Genomic DNA, 22,389 nt, shown 5'->3' on the forward strand with positions numbered 1-22,389 from the left:
TCTTCTGCTCAACTGCTATCCTAGAGTGGCGCGCTGTCCCCAACAGGACAGAGTACTCACTGGCCCACCCCCATCCCCACTTTGTTCTGTGCTTGTTGCAAATGTGCCCTGGAGAGGATGGTGCTCCTGGTAGAGGCTGGCCGCATAGGTGGTCCTGACACCTCCACCTCTTTTTCATACCAGTGCCCCACAGAGCAAGGCATCTAAGACCTGGGGTAAGCTTGGGTAGGGAGGCCATCCCTCCACACGCTCATCTCACTACCAACACAGGGCGTTCACCACTCAAAGGCCAACTGAACCCTCAGCAGCCTGTGAAGGAGACTCCTGGCAAGTGACCCTAAATGCAGTCACATGTGTCCCTGTAAGAGGGAGCGTGGAGAGCAGCACACCAAGGAGAAGACACAGGCTGGAGTCCTATGGCTGCCAAGCCAGAAATGCAGGCGCCACCCGAAGCTGCAGGAGGCAGAGAAGGGGCTCGCCCCTAGCCAGCAGGGAGCACGGCCCCGCCACACCTGGGTCGGACCTCCAGCCTCAGAGCTCTGAGAGCAAGCCCCGGTCTCCTGGAGCTGCCTGGTCTGTGGTCCCTGTTGCAGCAGCCCGAGGACACCAAAACACACACATGGTGAAGACTGTGCCCAGTAAGAGTGCAGAAGGGGCATCCAGTGATGCTCTCCTCCCGGGACGCAGCTCCCCAGGCTGTGCCGACGCCCCTCGCCAGTGCCCAGCGAGAACACCTGTTCTGATGCCACAAGCTGCTTCTCGCCTCCTTGCGGGGGAACTCCAAGAGCAAATATCCCTTGTATCCAAAACAACTTCTGCCAAAGCTGGACCTGAAACCGCTTCTGTCCATTTTAGCCGTAATCCTGTGGCTTCACCACTACTGCGCCTGTCTGTTGCTAAATAATGACTTTTCCCTTTCTTTCTCGACCTTTTCTGTATTATTTTTTGCTATACTATTCGATTTTCTACTAGAATACTTGAAAACAGGAGCCATTTGCCAATAGCTAGTACCCCAAAATAGTAACTCGATGTTTGGGTTATGAAGCACTGTTTTCTGATTACAACCATCTCAATTTCTGATTACACGATTTAATAATAGCGCAAAATTCAGGGCCTTCTGAGTTCCCTATAGTACCCAAACTATGCAGAAGAAGAAGAGATGCAATAAGCTTAATAGCCACGATTTTCAGTTTTGTTTTGAATGTCCATGAATGGTTTGTAAGCTGCTGAGCTTTCTAATCAAGTTTGTCTTAAGCTATCAGGATGACTCATTAAAAAATCATTGTATGCACAACAGCTGGCAGGAGGGGAAATTTTTTGAACTTGCTGAGTAAGACATGGAGATTATTTGGGGGTTAAAATTTTGTGGTAGAATGGAGGAGTACAATGAAAGGGGAGATTAAGGATGGGCCCAGAAATCAGCGTCTGATTTCAATCTACTTTATTGGTTTATGGAACCAATAATAGCATAATAACTACCCTGCTCTCATCAGTCATCACAACGCTATGGACAGAACAATAAGGAAATAGGAAAGTTATTTTAAGTTAATATTCTACACAAACATGAGGAAAAATAGATGAAGATTTCTGGTTGTTTTTAGAAGATCTGAAATGAGGAAAATGTTGAGGAGTTTCATCCCAAGTGGGAAACAGATTTGGATTTTATCAGCCTTGGAAGATACATATTTTGTATTTACAAGACAAGTTTAACTATTTCCACTTGCCACAGCCTCCTCATACCAGCCTCAAGGGTTTGCTTTTCAAATCCTAATTACTTACAATGATTGTATTTTTGTATATTTTCCAAAGTCCTTACATTTAAATTCCCTGCTCAAGTCTCTATGTGAAGAATCTATCGGGTCAGGCCAAGCTGTCAGTTGGATGTTTTGGTTAATCACCTTTCCTGATTATTTTTGGAAGGAGAGCATTGTAAGTACAGAAAAAAGCATGATAATAGTACATATTGATGGAAAAATCTGGAGGAACAGCAGGTAAATGGATCTCCAAACACCATATAGTGCATTTATGACACAGTAATTGAGTGTGTTTGATCTTGGTGGAGAGGTGGGTCAGGCGGACTGTGGAACAGCTGGGCACTGCCCGGGTCCAGGCCCTGACGCCCGTCTGTCCTCGTCAGGGCTGCTAGCTAGAGGCTTGTTTGGTTACATGCCCAGCTGCTGTTGGGCAGCACCAATCACAAGCACACTTCAGTTACCACCGAGTGTAAACACTCTGATGTCCATATCTGTGATTTGCATTTGGGTTTCTTAGGAAGTAGGAGGAAAAAAAAGAAAACACACAATTGGGAACTGTATGTTAGCGCATAAAGTTTCTGTGATTCCCCTGGAATGCTGAAGAACACATGCAGTGTCTGTCTTCTGCACCCGAAGAGGAGCCCACCCCCCCTGCCAATTCTCCGTGGCCCCAGGCAACTCCTTCCTCCTCTGGGGCCTTGGTGTCCTCGTCACCAGAGTATTCTGGGGTCCCTTCCATTGCAGTACCCAGTTTTAGTACTCCAGCTTTTAAAAGTTTATCCCATCCCTTTATCTTTCCTGTTACTCATTTTTCAAACACCCCCATCACCCTGTTTAGGATTTAAAATAGAGCCAAGAGAACCTCTGAGGACTAGTTTAGACCCACAAAGAGGCATCTTTGAGCTGCAGTTTCAAAGCACGCGGTCCTTGGGGAGCCACAGCACTGATGGGGGCCGACTTCGACGCCCCGGAATGCTGAGTGTGGGGAGACTCTAGGCTCTGGATCCAGATGACCTGAATTCAAATCCCGGCCCTCCACTTGCCAACAGTGTGATGACGGGAAAGTGACTTAATCTTGCTGTCAGGGGAAGATAATAATATCTGCCGGGCAAGGTTATCGTAGGGTGAGATTTCATATTTGTCAAGGGCTTGGCACCGGGTATGTGCTCAAGCAGAGCTACTGCTATTAAGCCCACACGGCCTGCAAGGAACGTTGCTGCTTAGAATTCAAAGCGATGGATGAAATCCACTGCTCGGGAGGCGCACGCCGTACACTCAAGGGAGAAAGAACTGGATGTGCAAACGGTGACTTGAAACAACATGTGGCTTTGTTCTGAGTGCCCACACCATAGTGTCCCTCAGCGTGGACCGCAGAAGCTCAGAAGAGGGTGAGTGGATTGTGGATGGGACAGGGGAGGTGAGAGGATACTCTGGGGAGGAGGGCGAGGGTTGAGCTAAGTTCTGAAGGAGGGAGAAGATGCCTGTCTGCAGCGAGGAGGGAGACAGTCCAAACAGGGCACAGGAGGCAAAGGCCCATGTGGAGGGGGAAAAGCCCCAGGGCAGCGGGAGAGGCCCCGTCTGTGGTGGTCAGCAGAGGGAACCCCCTCAGTTTGCAGGGTGAAGTGCAAGAGCAGGGTGGGGGGCCTGACCCGGTCGTCCTTGCCTGCTAAGGTCTCCCGGACACTCCCCTCTGCTCCCAAAGCCTCCAGCACATTTCTCTGCTAAAACACTCACCGCTTTGTTTTCTTAAATCTTTCCCCCAACTGGCTCCTGTCTTGCTCTTTCTGATTCTTTGGAGCCTCCAGCCTGCGAGGATGGCCGTCAAGAGTTTGCATTTTAAGAGAAACAAAACAAAAGAACTGACATAACTTAACCCCAACAAGGCCTGGGAATATGGCTGCGGAACTGAGGTTGTCCAGGGGAAGGAGAGAAGGAGGGAAAGGCCTGCGGGGGCTTTGGTGGCGGGTATGGGGTAGTGACATATCTCTAAGGGGGTTTGAACCTATTCCCATAAATCACATATAGCTCTTCAAACAATGTTACTGCCAAAACATGCTCTGTAGAGTTTGCAAGTTGGAGTCCAACAGACGGAGAGTGTGACCCTCATATGTGAAAGCACCCTAACTTCTCTGGGGCCTCAGTTACATCCTATCTAAATGGGGTTCATGACGCCCACCATAGCGGGGTCCTGGAAATGCAATGACAGTGACTGTGAGCGCAGCCCCAATGCACACAGCACATGGCCAGTGCTCAGCAGAAGGCAGTGCTGCGGCTCCTCCACCTGGAGCCCAGTGGCATTTGCTAAATGGCACAGCAGGCATGTGCCCCAGAGGAAGGGGCATGCGGCCAGGGCAGCTGGGGACGAGGCTGACACTGCAGAGACCACCCGCCTTCATGGTCATAGAAAGCCACCTCGTTAGAAAGCCGCAGAACACAGCCCTGCAAGAACCAGCAGGTTGCCCACAGGGCCATGCCTCACTCTCCTGGGGAGACAGGAAGCCGGAGCTGCAGCTCCCACGTGCCGCCTTGCACCAAGTCCCACACCCCTGCGCCCGCTGCAGGCCTACGTGGCCAAAGACTTGGCCGATCCGGGGTAACACACCAGCCATATACCTACCCTTCAAGAACTACTGTTTTAGGAAACCCCAACTTCAAATGGCAGGAGGAAGGAAACCAGTGTTGAACATTTTGATTAGAATCTCTATCAGTTTATTGATTTGACAAGTAAAGTTACGTTTGCAAGGCTCAGTGCCAAAGGGCCGCAGAAGCTTATGAGAGGTTTGGGATGGGACTCCTGCCCCATGCAGGTACCCACATTTCCCTTCCTCGCTGACAGCTTCCCCAGTGTCAGAATTTGCTCCCCTGGATGGTACCCCAACCCCAGCCTCCAAGGCCGTGCTGAACTTTTTGTGCTGGGAAAGATAAATCCCCTTTCCTGCAGCCAGTGAGTTTTGCAAACCGAGTTTGCAAGGGAAATAGGGAGCAGAAAAATCACATAAAGACATAACAACAATTATGTCGAGGGCAAAGGTCTCCACAGGAACTTTCATGCTTTGTCAAAAATGGCAGCTGAAGTGATTTCTTGGGCTGGGCCCCTCCCATCATTTGAATTCTCTCTGGCATAAATAAGAATTCTTAATAACAATAATAATAATAATAATAACAATAGCTTTCCTGCTGGTCTCTGAAACAGGAATGTTACGAGTATTTTCATGTATCCACTTTAAAATATATTTCATTACCCAAGAAGAGCAACAGAAGGTGGTGACTGGAAATAGTTTTCAGAGGACACTAAGCATCAGGTAGAAAGCCGTGGAGCTCAGGTTTGCACCCAGGCTTATTGGATTCCAAGGTCTTCATCTTACCGGAGGCATCGCCTTCCTGTCTGTACATTTCTGGCCCCAAGAAGGACCAGCTTTGGAATCAACACTGGGTTTCCGGGTCTCTGCCCCCCCAGCCCTCAGCCCCCTCAGTCCAGATTCCACACTTTCTGTTGGGCCCCAAGTCTGACTTTGGCTTCTCCTCAATCCTCCATCCCTGCCATCATTCTATGGAGGCCACAGCCAGCCCCAGTCAGAGCCAGGACCTTCCTTTCTTGATACCCAAACACCTTAGAAGAAACCAGACACAAGGAGATCTTCCATTTCCTTCTGGAACCTAGCTCCAGCTCTGTCCCAGAACCAGCTTCCAGAATACAGTTCCTCCTTGTCACTTCCTACCTCTCCTGGACTCCCTGGTGCGTTGAGCTCCCCGTGGCACCTGTCCTCTCTGTACACAAGGAAAACATTTCTTGAGCTGGAGACAAACCAACCACAATGACCTTGGGGAGCCTCTTCGCTGCCCTCCTAGACCTCTCTTGCTGAGCTGACTCGAGAGGCTGGGATGTCATGGTTCACCTCTGGCACGGGACGCAGGATGCCACTTCTCCCACTTGAGAAGGCAGAGACCACATCCGCTCCCTTCGGGGCTGAAAAAGATCTCTGAGCCCAGTGAAACGTGGCGCTTACCAGCTCAGTGGATCTGTGTCTCTGCCGATCTTACACAGTCTGATACATGCAAAGAATTGAGAAATACAATAGCCACTAAGGAAAGGGCAGGGGAATGTCCTTAGGTCTTATCTTCTTATGAAAGCACAAGAAAGACTGGGCCAGGGCGCCCCCAGGGGTCTCGCATACGGAGTACCTGTGCACGAAGCCAGTTTTTAGTATTCCATGCTAAAGATAAATGGAAGCCTTGGCTAATATCAAAATCTAACTTTCATCAAGGTGTATCCCAAAAAGAAACTGCTAGACCTTGGGCAGTTTATGTACCGTCATACTTTGGTATTCCGGTGGCAGTTCTGAACAAGTGAAAGCTAAAAGCAGCATCAGGATGTGAGGAGACTGCACCTGCTTATCCACCCCTGAAATTCAGGGTCTTGGCCAGACATCAACTCAAGGAAGAATTTGCGGCTGCTGCAGCCATGACTGGACTCTCCAGTCTGTGGACAAAGGACAAGTGTGTCATTTTGAGCCCGTGGTTAGGAGAAGAGACATTTTGAACAGAGGCATCCCCAGCTCTGAAGACATGAGCGGCAGGAGAGAGGCAAGAAGGCTGTTGCAGGAAAGACCCATGTCTTTCTGAGAGGCTCAGATTTCTTCACTCACCATAAAGCCTACCCTTTTCTCTTCCGCTCTCACCCACTGAACCCACCCCACAGTGTGCTGGCTCAGAAGGGTTTCAAGCTGGCCTGGGCGCTGCAAATGGTCGTCCCACAGCCCGGATGTGTGTCTTCCGCTTTGCCAGAGTGTTCTTTTTCTTTTCCTTTCTTTTCATGGAGACAACACTGGTTAATGGTGTTGCTTGTGACTTCGAGGCAAAGCCTCTCCCCCTCAGGGCATGTTATCCCGGTGCTTCCTCCCCAGTTTATTCTGGTCCATCCCTCAGCCCCTCCGGCAGCTTCAGTTCTGCAGTCAGAGTTCTAGGATTCCGTAATGGTTTGGCTTGATCTGCTCCTGTGCTTTGTTCCTCTATATTCCACATAAAGTGACATCATACGCTGTTTCTCTTTCTCCTTCTGACTGATGTTGCTGAGCGTGCTCCCTCCGCTTCCATCCACACTGCTGCACATGCTGAGTGTGTACTCTGTTGTGTGTCTACACCGCATCTTCCTGATCCACTGTCTGTTCTGGGACACTTAGGTTGTTTCCCTATCCTGGCCGTTACATAAATGGTGCTGCCTTTTCTTGCATTATCTTTATTCTTCTCCCTTCTATTTTTTAATTATTTATTTTCTCACATCGTTGTGAATTTTGTACAGTAGTCTTCTTTTTTAAAGTACCTGTATTCTTTGTGTTTCATCCCTCAATCTCCTAGGGAAGCTGTCATTTTTCAATAAGCACATTTCCTTTGGCCTGGCTCCTTTTTTTCTGAGTGGACAGCAAGAAGGATCCACCTATTTGTAATGCCTGCGAGGGTACCAATGACAAGGCATCTGCATCTTATGTGGGGGTGTCTCCCCCCACCTTCTGCTCACTCTCATAGCACAGGGCTCTGTATGTTGCTTATTATTATTGCCAACTGACCCCCTTCATGAGCCCAGAAACACTGACAAAAGAAATAGAAAAAAAAGTCTATGCTGGACTGTCCTGTAAGCTCAAAAATGCCATTGTTTAAGTAGAGGTGCACAGTATAACCTCAGCTTTCATTCGAAAGAATGTTTTATCTAAGGCTTTCAAAATGGTCCACTGTCTGACTTCAATTAGCCCACTGTCCTGCCCTGGTTACAGAAGTGTTCCAGGCCTTTCCATGTTCCCTGGCCAGCCACCTGCTCCTTCACAACCACAGACATTTTTTAAAATAATAATCATAAAGGCCAACTTTTTGCTGCTTATTTTTTCAGCTGTTCTATGGGTTCTGTCGTCTTTTCAAAAGTCATGAAATTTAAAATATTTCCCGGTGGTGAATTCTTTCACACTGCTTGCAAAAATAATCAGGTTTTGCAGCACAACAGTCCCAGCAAGTCCATCTGGTACGGCTGGGGTTCTGTAGATGCCGTTCGGGCCAAAGTGTACAGGACCATTTATCAAAGTGCCTCCCAGTGGCTCCTGTTTTTCTGACTCAGCTACATAAATACAAATAACATTCCAAAGGTACACCAGAGCCAGGGGAGAAAATGTATTTCATTTGGTAGCTGAGGCAACAGAAATCATCTTCTCCAGCAACATCATTTTATGCCAAGTGGGAGAGTTTCAGTAGTAGAATTTCAAGAAATGATTCCCACCCCAGAAATCCAAGACATGTAGACTCATGGTTTTTAATGTTGAGATTTACAGTAAAAATGTACAACCTCAATTCTATTGTTTAAATTTGTATCAATTACTGTTTTAATGACCCAAGTACTACACAGGAATATTTCAGAGACTAAATAGGCATAAGGTAATAAATGGAAGTGCACCCACCATCCCTGTCTCCCCAGCACCTCCCCCCTCCGCCCAGCCCCCTAATTGCCTCCTTCTTCCCAGGGGACACCATGGACAATCTTCCCCAAATTTGCTGATGTTTTATGAGAAAGAAACTGATGCACCAAGAGGTTAATGAGCCTCAAAGACACATATTTGCACTATTTTCAGTGTGTATGCCTTAATCCTTTCACCATAAATTCCCTCCCCCGACCCGACAGAATTTAAACATGACTTTTTGTCTTCACCGCTCTAAGTTTGAAGGCCTCCATGAATCACTTAATACTTTCATGTCTCCATTTTAAGTCAGTCCATGGCACCTGCCTTCCCAGAGGCTGGTCTCAATGAAACAAAGGGCACCAAGCAGATAGGATCTTTGTGATGTAAAGCCCCTAGAAGCTAGGCTCTGTAGTCACAAGGTAACAACTGTAAGGGATACAGATTCCCATATTATTTCCTCACAAATTCTTATTGACTTTAAGACTGGCCCTTGCAATGCATGCTTCAATAAAATACACAAAAATGTAGGGGGTTTTTTTGTCACTATGGCAGTGGGAGGGAGACCTGCTGGCCCCTCTTTACACACAGGTATCAGCGGGGAGGTGGTGATAAGGAAGAAACGCGAGAAGGAGCCCTGGGAACTGGGACAGCCGGGACAGGTGGCTAGCAGCCCGCAGCACCCACAGGGCGAGGACCAGCTCTTGCCAGACAAAGCCAAAGTCTTTGTCTCCAAGACAAAGTCAAACAGAGGTGGCTATAAAGGTCAGCACTGGCTCCCGGAGTCCCACTCTCCAGGGACACCCCCCTCCCCTGAATCCCTGTTCTACAGCAACAGCCCAGCCACTCACTCTGCCAGCCATCCTGACCCCTCAGTTTCAGCACTCGATCAAATGCTCTAGAATTCTCCTTTCACCTTGCCTATACTGCTCAGAAACTTCTAAAGGGCCATCACCTGCCGGTGAGCAAAGTCCAAACGCTTTAGCCAGGCTCAAAAATGTCCTTTTATTGTAACCTGGCTCCTGCCCGTCCTTGGGCTGCTTCTCAGCACCTGTCTGCACTGTTTCTGCATCTACCCTGGGCTGTCAGACATGTGAGTGCCTGCTTCGCACCCCATCCAGTCCACAGTCCCCTCTAAATGCTCCCTCAGTTCCTTTCAACCTTCAAAACCTGACTCATGTATTGGACAGTATGCACCCTTCAGTCATCTTCTCCCAAGACTGCAATTCACCTCTAACCTACGTTCTCGTTGCCCCTACCGGAACTAAATCATGGTTAGCAGGACCTAGGCCAGTGACCAGGCTGTGTAACTTACTAGCTTTGTGACCTTGGACAAGTCCTACATACTGTCTATTAGTTTTCCACCCCATCATCTAGAGATTATAATGTATCTATTGCATGGGTAACTGGTGATGATTTAATGAGCTAATGTATGTAAATTATCTAAATACCTAAGGCAGTCATCTATTAGCTGTTGCTAAAAATAAAGAAAGATGCTGATATATGTACAGTGGCGGCACAGAGTCTGGCTCCAAGTAGATATTCATGAAATGCCTTTCACCCCTTCTTTTATTATCACATTAATCACTTATGATATATACAATGGTCTTCCCTGTGAAACTATGTGGTGCCTAAGTCATAGAATCCACACATTGTTACTCTTTCTATTTCAGGAAATGACCATAATCATGATGCATAACCCTATAGGCACAGGAAACATTTTTATTGAATTGATTAAGTGAAACATCTGCTTCCAACAGACAACATGATTATTCCTTGGAGACGAGAGGACTTTCTTACCTCTTTGCTTGGTTCACAAAAAAATCCTTGCACCTGAGAATTTCCTGTCTCCTCTCTGCATCCTCTCATCCTTCCGTGTCCAATTCAAATCCTCAGCACCTTGGTGTCTCCCCCATAGCTTGGAGCAAGCCTGGAGTCCAGGGACATTCTGTTCTGACTCATCAGCTACTTTTTCCTGCCCAAAAGTCTCTATAGGTTACTTATTGCTGCATAAAAACCCACTTCCATAGTTGCTAGTGATTTATTACTTCTCACAACTTTTTGAGTTGGCTGTAAGGTCCTCTGCTGATTTCTCCAGAGCTGACTCATGCAGTAGTATTTTACTGGAGGTTCTGCCATGCTAAAAAGTCCAACATGGTTCTTTAGAATGTCTGGCAGTTGGTACTAGCTGTCAGCAGAAGTGCCTGATTCACTTCAACAAAGTCATTCATGCTCCAGGAGGCTAGACTGACTTCCTTAAGAGGAAGTGGTGGCCTCCCTGGTAGTGGAGAGGTTAAGTCTCATCGCTATTGCACTATCACCACTGCAGCCTGAGTTCAATACCTGGCCAGGGAACTGACACACAAGGCGCAGCAGACCTCTCCTGACTCACCCGCTGCTCCCCTCAGCAGTGTATTGCAGTAGATCTGCCTGTTCTGCTCCCCATTCTGTCCCTGGTGAATCCTCTCACCCCTCTGCACCTCCGACTTTCACCCCAGTTTTCTATGCAAAAACAAATAAAATCTGTTTTAAAAAAGAAGAAGTTGTAAGCAGAATTGCAAGCAAGTAAACATGGATGCTGCAAATCCTCTGGAAGTCTTAGCTCTGAAACTTAGCTCTGAACAGCCCCACCTCTGCTACATTCTGTTGGTCAAAGCAAGTCACAAACCATCCCTGATTCAGGGAGCACGGGCAGACTTCTTGATGGGAGAAACTGCAAAGAAATTATGACTGTATTAATCTACTGCAAATAGCTTGTCTCCCTAAGTAGATTCTAAGCGAAGACCAAGAGTGCATTATTTCTGGTACCTACACACTCAGCCTCATATGGTACACACCAGAGGGCCCCAGGAAACATCTGTGGTTTGACAGAAGGACTCATGCAGAGAACATTCTCCTTATGTTACCAGGAGATTGAAGGCGCATAGATCTGGGAGTCAGAGAGCTTGAGGTTTAAGTCCTGGGTCTGTAATTTACTGGATGGATGATGCTGGACACCTTAACTTCTCTGGTGTATGGTTTCCTCTTTTGTGAATCTGAGACGATACTACCTCCTTAATAATAGCATTCTATCAAGCACCTGACACATGGTAGGTGTGTGTAACTAGTTCCTTTTCACTATATTTTTCTTATTCATGATTAAACCACCATGTGAGACAGATAAGCGGCCCATACATGAAAACCTGTTTCAAACTTTGCAAAACTATTAAGATGTATGAAAACATCATAGTTTAGTCTATGACTTGTCACATTAACTAAGGGCATCTAATTCTCTATGCCCATATTAGGGGTGAGGGAGGGTGGGCAGGAGTGAACGTATTCCAACCTAACACAGGTACCCATATAATTTGTTATACCAGTGTTAACTTGACATTCATTTCAAAGTTGGAGGGAAATCATATCATATATATGGTGGATGTAAACCTGATAATAAAATACTATGTTAGAATGTTTCGATGCTATCACTTCATCCTGCCTCCCGACCATAGATATGATGAAAAATTAAAAATATAAAGTGTTTTAAATTAATGAATGAAAAATTAAATGTATAAAGTGCTGTGAATCCCTTGAAGAGAGATCCTAGCAAGTCACAGGTTATGATTATGTGAATATTAGTACAGATATCTTTAAAATTTAAAGAGACATCCTAAACTATATAATTAGAAATAAGAAATGATACAACAATGTGAAAATGTTTAAGCTAGTCAGAGGCCTCTCCCTTAGCACAATTTCAATGTATTCCTTCAACTAGCTTGGCACCTAAAAATATGATAGGGCCATAAAAATTAGTATGAATGTACTTAGGGGAAACTCCTAATCTTATCACTTTACTACCCTGGTGACCTATTAGTTCAAATTAACTCATTTTCATGGAGGGGCTTTTGGGCAGCTGTGAGGCTGCTGTGTTAGCTACAGGAAGTTGCAGACTGGCAAATTTCATTCAAATATAAACCTCTAAATTTGGCTACCTGGCATTGCAGGATCCTGTTGTTTGCCATATGCAAAATAAAAATTATATACCATCTTGCTTGGTCAAAAGTTATGAGATGTTCAATATCAATTTCAATATTATTTCTGGAGGATTCATATGGTGAGAGGCAACCGTGCAGGCATAAGATCTTAGGGAAGACAGGAATGTGACTTTTCCCTTTACATAAGTGATGACAACTTGCGACCAAGCTGAAGGATCATGTTTTAGTTTGTTCTTTCTTGACCTATGAAGTCTGGGAGTGGGATGGGGAAGAAAGTGCCATTCCTGAAATCCTTCTAGTGAAATCCTTCTTAGTCCCAACATAGAAACTTTAGAACTTGTCTACCTTCTATGAGGTGAACTGAAGAGGTGCATTGCTTATTATATTTCTCCGTCTTATTATTTCCCAGACCCCTCTAGAGGGAACAGCACTAAGTATAGCTATAAAATAATTAATTTGAAGGAAAAGTTTTATATATCATGATGTGGTGGTGGGTCACAGGAGTTGGTCAAAATTCATCAAATTGCACATTGAAAATGTGTGTTTTCTTATATGTAATTTATACCAGAACTAAATCTGACCCTCCCTAAAATTGAATATCCATTGGAGGGTTAAGGATATTATGTAAGTATGTGTGTGTGTGTATACATGTGTATTTTGTATATATTTCATATAGAGCTCATGTATACATATACCATAGTATACATATATATAAACATATATACACATGTATATAAGGAAGGGAAGTATAAAACCACAATAATTTTCCTTGTAAGTGTTCACATATAATTATATGAGCTCTCTGGATCCCTAAGCCTCCTTTACACTAAAATTATAAAATATGATGCCTTCCTATTTTTACTTTTTGAGTTATGAAAAGGCTTATAAGGCAGAGTGGTGCGGTAATTTAAAAACAGTCTCTGACGTTTGTTTCTACCATCACCATCACCACTAACTGCATCTCATCTCTCAGGGGAACTTATTCTGTGTGCTTCAGATTCCTCATCATTATAATAAGCATAATATTATTAATCTCATGGGGTTGTTGTGGTAATTCAATGAGATAAAACATAGAATAAATTTGGCCATCTACCTAACAGTATATTTATGAAATTACTACAAATATGTGCTAATGAATTACTTCTAATATAATTTAAATATCTGTTGAGAATGCTGGGAAATCACAGAACAATAAATGTTTTGTGCTATGTAAAAAGAAAGAGCTCTACATCTAGCTTCAATGTTTAGGGAGTTCATTCTGTTTCAGATGAGATGGTCTCACCCACACAGTACTGGATCCTGCATAAAACGTATTTTTTGAGCTGTTGAGCAGGCAGGAAGTGAGGTCAATCTCCAAAGCTGCGGTGGGGAGAGAGAAGGGTTGGCATGGGATGCTGGGGGGAAGGTTTGAGCAGAAATCAAGACTCCAAATAAAGAGAAGATGGTCACAAAAAAAAAAAAAAAAAAACGGCCCCCGGAGGACAGGGGTCCACCTAAATTTAATGCATGAAGACTGGTCTCTGAACTGTATCAAGCTTAAGAGCAGAGCATGGGACCCCAGGATTAAACTGGAGAACCTACATGGAAGCTGACTCCCATGAAATAGAATCATATATCTACTGGAAGAACTCAACCACAGTTTAGGATCCCAGATGTCCACAGATCAAAGTTACCAGATATGAGAGTCACTCAAAAATCGCCAAGTGGTTTAGGAAGCAAACTGCTATGAAGGACAGGCAGGAAACACAGTCTAAATTTAAATTCCCAGAACTTTTAGGTATTAGAATTACCAAATACAAACCATACAATAACCTAATAAGCAATAAACTCTCAACAAGAGACTACCAAAAATTATCAAGCAGATTTTTTAAACTAAAGTGGAATTTATAGAAATAAGAAAATATGCAATTACTGATGATAAAAAAATCAATGTGTGAGTTAATAGCAAATTAGCTACAGTTAGAGAAAGAATTAGAGAACTGGATGCTGAGCTGAAGAAATCCATAATATCTATAGATGAAGTAATGAGAGGCTAAGAGACAATGAGAAAAGCAAAAGGTTTAAGATACTTCTACACAGAGATCCAGAAGGAGACTTATAGACAAGGCAACATTAGAGACATGATGTTTGAAATTTTTCCAGACCTTGGGACATTGATCCCCAGACACATGAAGTACATCCTATACCAAGCAGGATATATATATATTTTTAATATACCTTTATATAAAATGAGGTGAACTCAAGGAGCCTTAGAGATAAAGAGAGCATATTAAAAAGCAGTCAACGGAGCCTCCCAGGTGGCACAAGGGGTTAAGACACAACCTATGAAGCTATCTGAAGCCACTGCAGCATGAGTTCAATCCCCAGGCAAGGAGCTACCCACATGGCGCAGCAGACCTCTCCCCTGTCTTGCCTGCTGCTCCCCTCAGTAGTGTATTTCAGTCAATCTGTCCATTGTGCTCCCCACTCTGTCTCTGGTGAATCCTCTCACCCTCCGCACTTCCGGCCTATACCCCAGTTCTTGTATGCAAAAATAAATAAATCTTTTTTAAAAAAAGCAGTCAACAAAAGAAAACAAAGCTTGTCATACACAAAGTCTAAAATGCTAATAACAAAGTTCTCAACTGCAATGATAAAAACAAAAACAAAAGAGGCTTTAAAGGAGTAAAAGAAGAAAAACTATAAAGCAACAATTGTGATCCCAGCAATTTTATCTTTCGAGTACAAGGGCAAAAGAAATGGTATTCTCCAATACATTAAAAATACAATCGTTTATCACCAATACCAGCTACACTAAAGGAATTTTTTAAAGGATTAATTTAAAAGAAAGAAAACAAACTTACCAAAAAAAAAAAAAACCCAAAAAACAAACCAAGAAGAGTAAGCAAGGAACGTGGGTAATGTGTAAGTAAATCCAGTACAAATGTACTTTAAAATGATGGTGCAAATTATGATACCTAATTCTTTATAACAAGAAAAAGCTAAAATGCTAGGAAGTAACACACTCATGCAAATTAAGAGAACAGTAAGAGTTAACAGTCTAAGGATCTCATCTGTCCGTGGGAGATTCAAGACTTGTTTGCAAGCTTTGGTAAATAGGCAAGGTAGGTTTTTATGAGTCACCATACAGAATGCAACTAGAGTATGTAATTTCCACAGGAGGTAGAAGGCAAAATCATGTAGGCGAAACCAACACAAGAGGCTTCTTTTCTTCAAATAATAAATAAAATTAAGTGGATGGTAATTCCGAAATCTTTGTAGTCATCGGGTAGTAAAATAGGGTTGGAGTGGGGCAGTGCTGGAAATCCACTGTAATCATGAAAACTGGCAGAAGACAAGAGGTATAAGGAGATTCTAGTGGTGAGGGTTGGGGGGTGCAAGAGAAACATAGGGAAGCTTTCACAGCAGAGAGGCCTAAAGCTGAGGGGCTGCATCCGCCCAGACTGAGCCTCACCCTGCTGGGACGGAGGCAGAGGCCAATGAGCGGCTGGCAGATGCTGAGGGGAGAGTGGGGGCTCAGTCTTAAGGATCAACAAATTGGGCAAGTGCTCAAGTGTCATCAAAGGCCCCATTCTGGCCCCAGCCTTGGCCGGAGCAGTTTAAGGGGAGCGGGAAGGGAGAAGAGCGAGCAGCCATCTCTCCAGACAGCACCCAGGACAGCTCCCACCCCACCCTGCCGCACCCTGCTGGGAGTCATCCAGGAAGGAGGCTGAGGCAGAGGCCTTGACACAGAAGGAAAGGCAGGAAACCAGCCTTCCTGGAAAGGCCGGGGCAGCCAGAGGTAAAAATGGGAAACACCGGGGGTCATGTGTCCAAACACGAGAGCTGCTCTGTTTAACTACCACCACCCCTTCCTTCCCCAATCAACACCTACCTCTGCCCCTGCATGTCCAACTCCCTCCTGCCACTTAAAAGCATGAGCTTATCAAGCAAGCTTATCAAGCAAGAAAACACATAAATCAAAGCATGTTAGAAGAATATACCATACATTCCACATAAAGTGCATCTGACTAATGAGGGCTAACACCATCAACAGCTTGCTCTCCACCAAGAACTACTGCAAGTGTGGGATATATATGGTCTCATTTCATGTGCCAAGATCACACCGCTAATAGAAGGCAGAACTGGGATTCAAACACAGACACTTTCCAGCATCTTCCCTGTTAAAGACTATGCTACTTTTCAGTGGTTGGAGGATATTTTGCTGGAGAAGGTCAACTTCCAGGCTCATGCTACAGAAGGAAAGTTTGTGTACCCCCAGAATTCATATGCCAAGGTCCTAATTCCCAAGGCAATGGTGTTTGGAGGTGGCAGTTAGCTCATCGGTGGAGTCCACATGAATGGTTCAGTCCCCTTTAAGAAGAGATACACAGAATGGTCTCCCACAAGCACATGAGGACACAGGAGTGAGAAGCCAGCTGCCTGCAAGCCAGAGAGAGCACACTGATCGCGTCCAGTGTCCAGAACCGTGAGAAAGAAACGCTGTTCTTTAAGGTACCCAGTCCATGGCATTTGTCCCAGTGCCCAAACGGCTTAGGACAGTTGGGCAATGAGGGGTTGCCATCCAATACTTGGGGGCCGTGCACGCAAAAAACATTAAGTTTATTCTGCATGGACCAAAGAGGTGGGAATAAAGAAAATGACTCTCTTCCCCATACTTTGTAAACAGGAGTCTCCAAAGAAGAAGTGGGCTTTCTCGGGGGGTGCTGGGTTCTCTGTCACTAGAGTAAATGCCCCCAATGTTAACAACCGAGGGAGTTTCAGCATTGTTGTGTGGTTGGATGAGACCCTCTAAAATCTCTTCTAACTCTTGAGAATATATAGGACCGTAAGAGTCAGGGCTGAGAGCTCAGATCCAAAGAACTGGATGCTGATGAGTCAGTTTTTACAAAAGCAACACTTGCCACTGAGCTTTGTTCCTGGACATCTTAAAGCCAGATTTGCATCTGTTTATTTTAAGGCTCCATGCACCTGGACACCCTTCCTTCAGAGGCCACTCAGGCATCACCTCCTCCAGGATGTGCCTCCACCCACCCTAACACGAGCTTCGGCACCCACCCCATGCCCTCCTTCCCCAACCACGCCACTTCCCACCCATTCGGGGTCAGCTACTCCCTGGAGTAGCTCCCTAGGGATGCTGCAACAATTGGTCACAAACTGGTCCAACCGCAGTGTGTCATCCCACAGATCTGGAGACCGGGCATCCAAAAACCAAGATGTCAGCAGCCAGGCTCCCTCTGAAGGGCCCAGAGGAGCAGCCTCCCCTGCCCCTTCTGGTTTCTGGAGTACTGGCCACCCCTGAACTCCAAGGCTTGAGAGTGACCACTCAAAGGTCTGTGTCTTTCCTCTTATAAGGACACAAGATAAGGATTTAGGGCACATCTAATTTAAGAGTCACATCTTCAAAGATCTTATTTCCAAAAAAGCCCCCTTCACAGGTACCAGGGATTATAGGACTTCAATGTTTTTGGGGGGGCAACATAATTCAACTGACAACACCCTCCAGCCTCTCCTGTTCCCTAGCCTGCGGCTCTTTGAGGGCTGTTCCTTTGCTCCACGTGTATCTATTGTGTCTACCATGAACCACACTGTTCTGGGCACTAGGATAAGTCACAGTCAAGGCCCTTATCACCTCTGTGCAACTTGAAGGCAGTCAGTAAAAAAGTGGTTGCTGTGTTGAAGCCAAATATCAAGCCTGTGTGTGAGTGTGTGTGTATATATGTACATTTTATCTATATGTACATTTTATCTATATGCACATACATATATTCACATGACCACTTAATGTATTTGATGAAGGATATGAATGCAAATACTAAAATACAAAGGATAAACAATTCCACTGCCTCTAGCCAGTGCTTTTGACATGTTTACCAGAATCTACAACCTTGGCCTCCCTGTCCCTTATAAAACTTTGTTCCCAGGTACTCTCATTGTCCCCCATCCCCAACTTAACCCCCTAAATAGTGTTTCTTAGAATCAGAAAACAACTGCTATAAAATGCATTCCTGATCTTTTTTTTTAAACTTGCAAACTAGCAAGGAAATCACTGGCTCTCTTTGCCTTCCAGGGCAGTGTCAGTTCATCCTCTCAGCCTCCATTCGTCCAAATGCCAGGTGAGTTCAACCAGCACTGAATCATTTCCTTTCGCCTCTAAACAGGAATTTGGGCTCCTGTTCTCTTAGAGCCATTTCAAGATTTTGCTCCTTTAAAAAGGATGGTTGTTTTGAAAACACAAAGTCATGAAGACAGATCTCAACCAGTGGTTCCTGGATTGAGAATCCAGTCTGTCTTGACGGCAGTCTTTTGATCCTTGGCCGAGAAGCAGCTTACTGGGCAAAGCCATAGCAAGTATGCCCTTGATACAATTCTAAAATGTCTAAAATTCTGACATTGTGTTCTGAGAAATGAGGCAGCAGCTTGAGAAGAGAGAGTCCGGCAAGAGCAAGGTGCTCGCTCTCTGTCAGCCATTTATTCCACATTTGTATTCATTTCAATGCATGTGTGCCCTTAAATACTCCTGTGTGGTTGGAAAAAGGGCACTCTGGACGATAGCGTTGGGTGCCCTCTTACATGTACGCACATGCGTGTACACACACACACACACACACACACACACACACACACACACTCCTTCTGATCTCTAACTCGGAAGAAGCAGAGGCCTTCTCAAACATTTTAGTAAATTCCAGAGCTGGATCACAGAAAGAAATACAGGCAAGAGAAGATTCCATGTATCAGAATATCTCCACATTGGGCCCCAACTATCTTTACTGTCCCTTGGAATCTGGCTTCCTCTGCTCTCTTCTAGAGAAGAAAATTTCTGCAGCTTCTCTTTCCATCTAGAATTATTCTTCCTCTTCATACAGAGGAAAAACGTGCTTGACAACAGAGGATTTTTTTTTCCTTAAGATAGTTTACACTTGGAAGTTAGAAATACAGGCAGAGACCCCCGCAAGGCACGTTCCCATATTGTTCACTCTGCTCTCAGCCTGCGCCACGCGAGGCTATAAATTCACGGCACCCCAAGGAACATTAATTTACCAACATTCATTTCCACTTGCATCACTTTTTTTTTCTCTGGGAAATAGGTTTATGATGAAACCCCTAACGGTAGCCTTCCATCATGAGCCGATTAGAAGTTTGGGGCTATTGAATTTAAGATGAAAGTGGAATGAGTAAAACTGGACTGTGAGTTTGAACAAGGAATTTTGATTTCTTCTGAATGCATGAATAAATTTACATGTCATTGTTGAAGACGGCATTCTTCTACCGGGTTGATAGAAAACATATAAGACATAAGCTTCGCCCCCCCAGAGCTCACAAGTAGGTTGGAAAGAGAGCTATAACTCAGGAGAGAGAGCGGTGAGCAAACGGAAAGAGCCACAGTGGGTGGCACTGGCAAGGGCAAGGTGTGATGAGATGGGGGACCGAGTGATGATAACAATTAAGGAAGAGTCTGGGTGAATCTCTCCTGCTTGCTGGGGGGGGTGGGGGTGGAGGAGGGGAACAAAGTTCAAAGTTCAGAAGTGTTCCACTGCGATGGGGGGCAGGTAAAGAAGGTATAAAGGACAAGCACCCCCGCCTTCTTCCCAGATCAGCCCTGTTGACCTCAGGATGCTGGTCTTAGCCAACTAGAGCACCCCACGAATAGGGACGTATACCCTCAGGGTACAGACCTGAGTCTGTGCCCCTGAGCATGTTCTGCATGATAATGTACTTCCTGCTGCAACTGACCTGCAGGGTCAAAAGCCTTCAGCAAACATATCTCTTCTCTTCTGGAACAGTTTCCCTGACCTTATGGTCAGGGAAACTCTTGTCACTTGCAGCTCTTCCCCAGGGGCCTTCCTATGCCAGTCACTGTCTTCCCAGCTTACACAGCACCAGGTGAGCCAGGTGAGGGCGGGTGTGGCCACTAGAGGGCAGCAAACCACATGACACTCCCCAAAGCCAGAAAACACATTTTTGACAGTCCCCTTGGCTGCACAGAAGCCGAATCATCTCACAGCAAGTGAGCCCTTTTTGCTGCCTGCTGGGGACAAGAGAGGTATCTTACAGGTCCTTATACAAAGAAGTACAACAGTACAACCTGCCTCTGATTGGGGCTGGGGTTATCACCTTATCTTGAGACAGCTATCTCAGTAACACACCCAGAAACACCTCTTTTTCTGAGTCCTGGCAGGAGGGAAGAGAGCAGAGCGCCCTCTGAGGCCGGGCAAAAAAAAGATGCTTCATTAGACAAAATGCAAATGCCAAGGGATTCTTGTTCTGACCACTTGAAGCCCCTGCACAGTGCCTGGTACACAGAAGGTGCCCACTAAATGAACATCAAATGAGCCAATGAAGGCAGAGCTAGTGCACCATCCTAGATGAACTCATCCCCAAAGGCTGAGTGAACTGTAGGCCTATTCTTCTGCTGGCCCAATTAAAAAGAGACAATGCAGCCCCATGGAACACTTACCCGTTGACATGTCAGCCTTGGTGTCAGGCATGTACAGTCAGAAACATTTCACACGTGGAGAGGCTCAGCTGCAACAGAGATGCCTTCACCTTCCTACGGGGACATTTCTGCCCGTGTGTTTTTCTTTTGGCAACAGGTTCGCCGGTCACATCAGGTTACTATGGGGTCCGAAGATCGTTCCTGTCTGACTCAGACTTCCACAACTCTAAACAGTTTCCTGGCGACGTGTGCAGCACGAGCGTGGCCAAGCCCTTTTCCTGCGAGTCCTCGGCGGCGGCGGGGCCCAGCCACCCGGCCCTCCTGGATCCTTACTTCCCCGAGCCCTACAGCGACCACCGCCCCGCAGCCCTGACCCCCAGCCCGGGCTCTCTGTTCAGCGCCTCGCCCCTGCCACCACTCCTGCCACCACCCTTCCCCAGCGACCCCACACACTTTGTGCTGGTGAGTCTGCGGGCAGCTCGCCTGTAGGGAGGACTCTGGCCAGCCCGAGTACTTGGCCACCTGCTGAAGCTGGTCTGGCCCTCCCAGGGCTCTGGAGAGCCTCCCACTCCCACCCCTACCGAGTAGGCCGGGGAGATGGCCAGGGAGATACAGGGTCTCGGTCAGAATACAGTCCCAGCCAGCCTCCCGCAAGAGTCCGTGCCAGCCATGACAAGAGGGTCTAACCAGTGGTTTATGTGGGCATGGCTTCTGAGAAGGGATTTCTATCCATTTTTTTAATTCGCTACTGCTTTTGCCAGATTGTTCTCCATCATCGCTGCAGCACCTAAGAAAAGTGCCCTGAAGGGGCATTTCCCTGGAATGTCTCTAGGCACAGTCCCTGGGGCTTCTCTTTCCCTCCCAGGCTCCCCCCACAATATTTCTATGCTCTGGAAACTTGTTCTCAATTCCTCCCCAGAGGTGAGCTCATAAAGATCTTATAGATCTCTAAAAACATCTTATAGAAAACTGGAAGGTTTCCACCACAAGGGGATGAAGTTCTAACAATGGGAGGTAGACAGCAGGGGGTGGGAGGACATCAAGACATCTGGGGAGCAGGGCTCAGCAGCGTCCATGTTGGGGAGGAAATCTGTCCACTTCATTAGTGTATCACCGAATGGCTAACTCCCCTCACTTTCCATTCTTAGAGGGACTCATGGGAGCAGACGGTGCCTGATGGCCTCAGCCAACCGGACCCTGTGCCCACGGACCCCCTGCAGACCTTGTCACCCAGCACGAGTTGCCTTGCCCAACTGGAGTCGGGGAGCACCACCCAGCTCCGGAGCTCGAGCTGGGGGGGCACCCTAGCTGGAGCCCAGTCCTACTCATTGCATGCACTGGAGGATCTGTACCACACACCCGGGTACCCCACCCCTCCCCCCTACCCCTTCACCCCTTTCATGACGATGCCCAATGATCTAACACCCAAGGTGGTGCCCCTGGCCCCAGACCAAGGCACGGACACCTCTGTTCTTCAGGACCCTTCTCCGTGGACCAAAGAAGATGGGAGCCTGGCCTGGGGGGCCTACGAATGCCGTAGAGCTTACTGAGGGGGCACCAAAGGACTCTTCTAGTTGGGTTCTGTACCCCACGGACTGCTGTCCATGTGGCGGCCCATTCAGAACTGGATTTGCAGGATAAACACTCGTGCTGCCCTTTGTCAATGGATGGTGGCCTTTAGTTGTAACCCTCCCCACCAGGAGCCCCCCCGAAATACGCCACCATGCTAGCCCAGCTGATCAGGAGCATTCTAGTGAGACAGCCTTTGAGTGAGGTGTTTGGAACTT

At 46.3% G+C, this 22,389-nt stretch overlaps 1 protein-coding gene across 1 annotated transcript in view; it reads left to right on the forward strand.

The window, feature by feature from the left end:
• POU2AF2 (POU class 2 homeobox associating factor 2) overlaps nt 1–22,152 on the forward strand; it is a 33,929-nt gene extending 11,777 nt beyond the window's left edge. Inside the window, exons 3-5 of the mRNA XM_037504251.2 lie at nt 18,233–18,278; nt 20,760–21,064; nt 21,751–22,152. Coding sequence (XP_037360148.1) covers nt 18,233–18,278; nt 20,760–21,064; nt 21,751–22,152 — 753 coding nt within the window. The remainder of the gene's footprint in view (nt 1–18,232; nt 18,279–20,759; nt 21,065–21,750) is intronic.
• Nucleotides 22,153–22,389: the final 237 nt, after the last annotated feature.

This window comes from Talpa occidentalis, unplaced genomic scaffold, assembly GCF_014898055.3.
Source record: "Talpa occidentalis isolate TD23 unplaced genomic scaffold, MPIMG_talOcc4v2.1 talOcc4.12, whole genome shotgun sequence".
Lineage (NCBI taxonomy): Eukaryota > Metazoa > Chordata > Mammalia > Eulipotyphla > Talpidae > Talpa > Talpa occidentalis.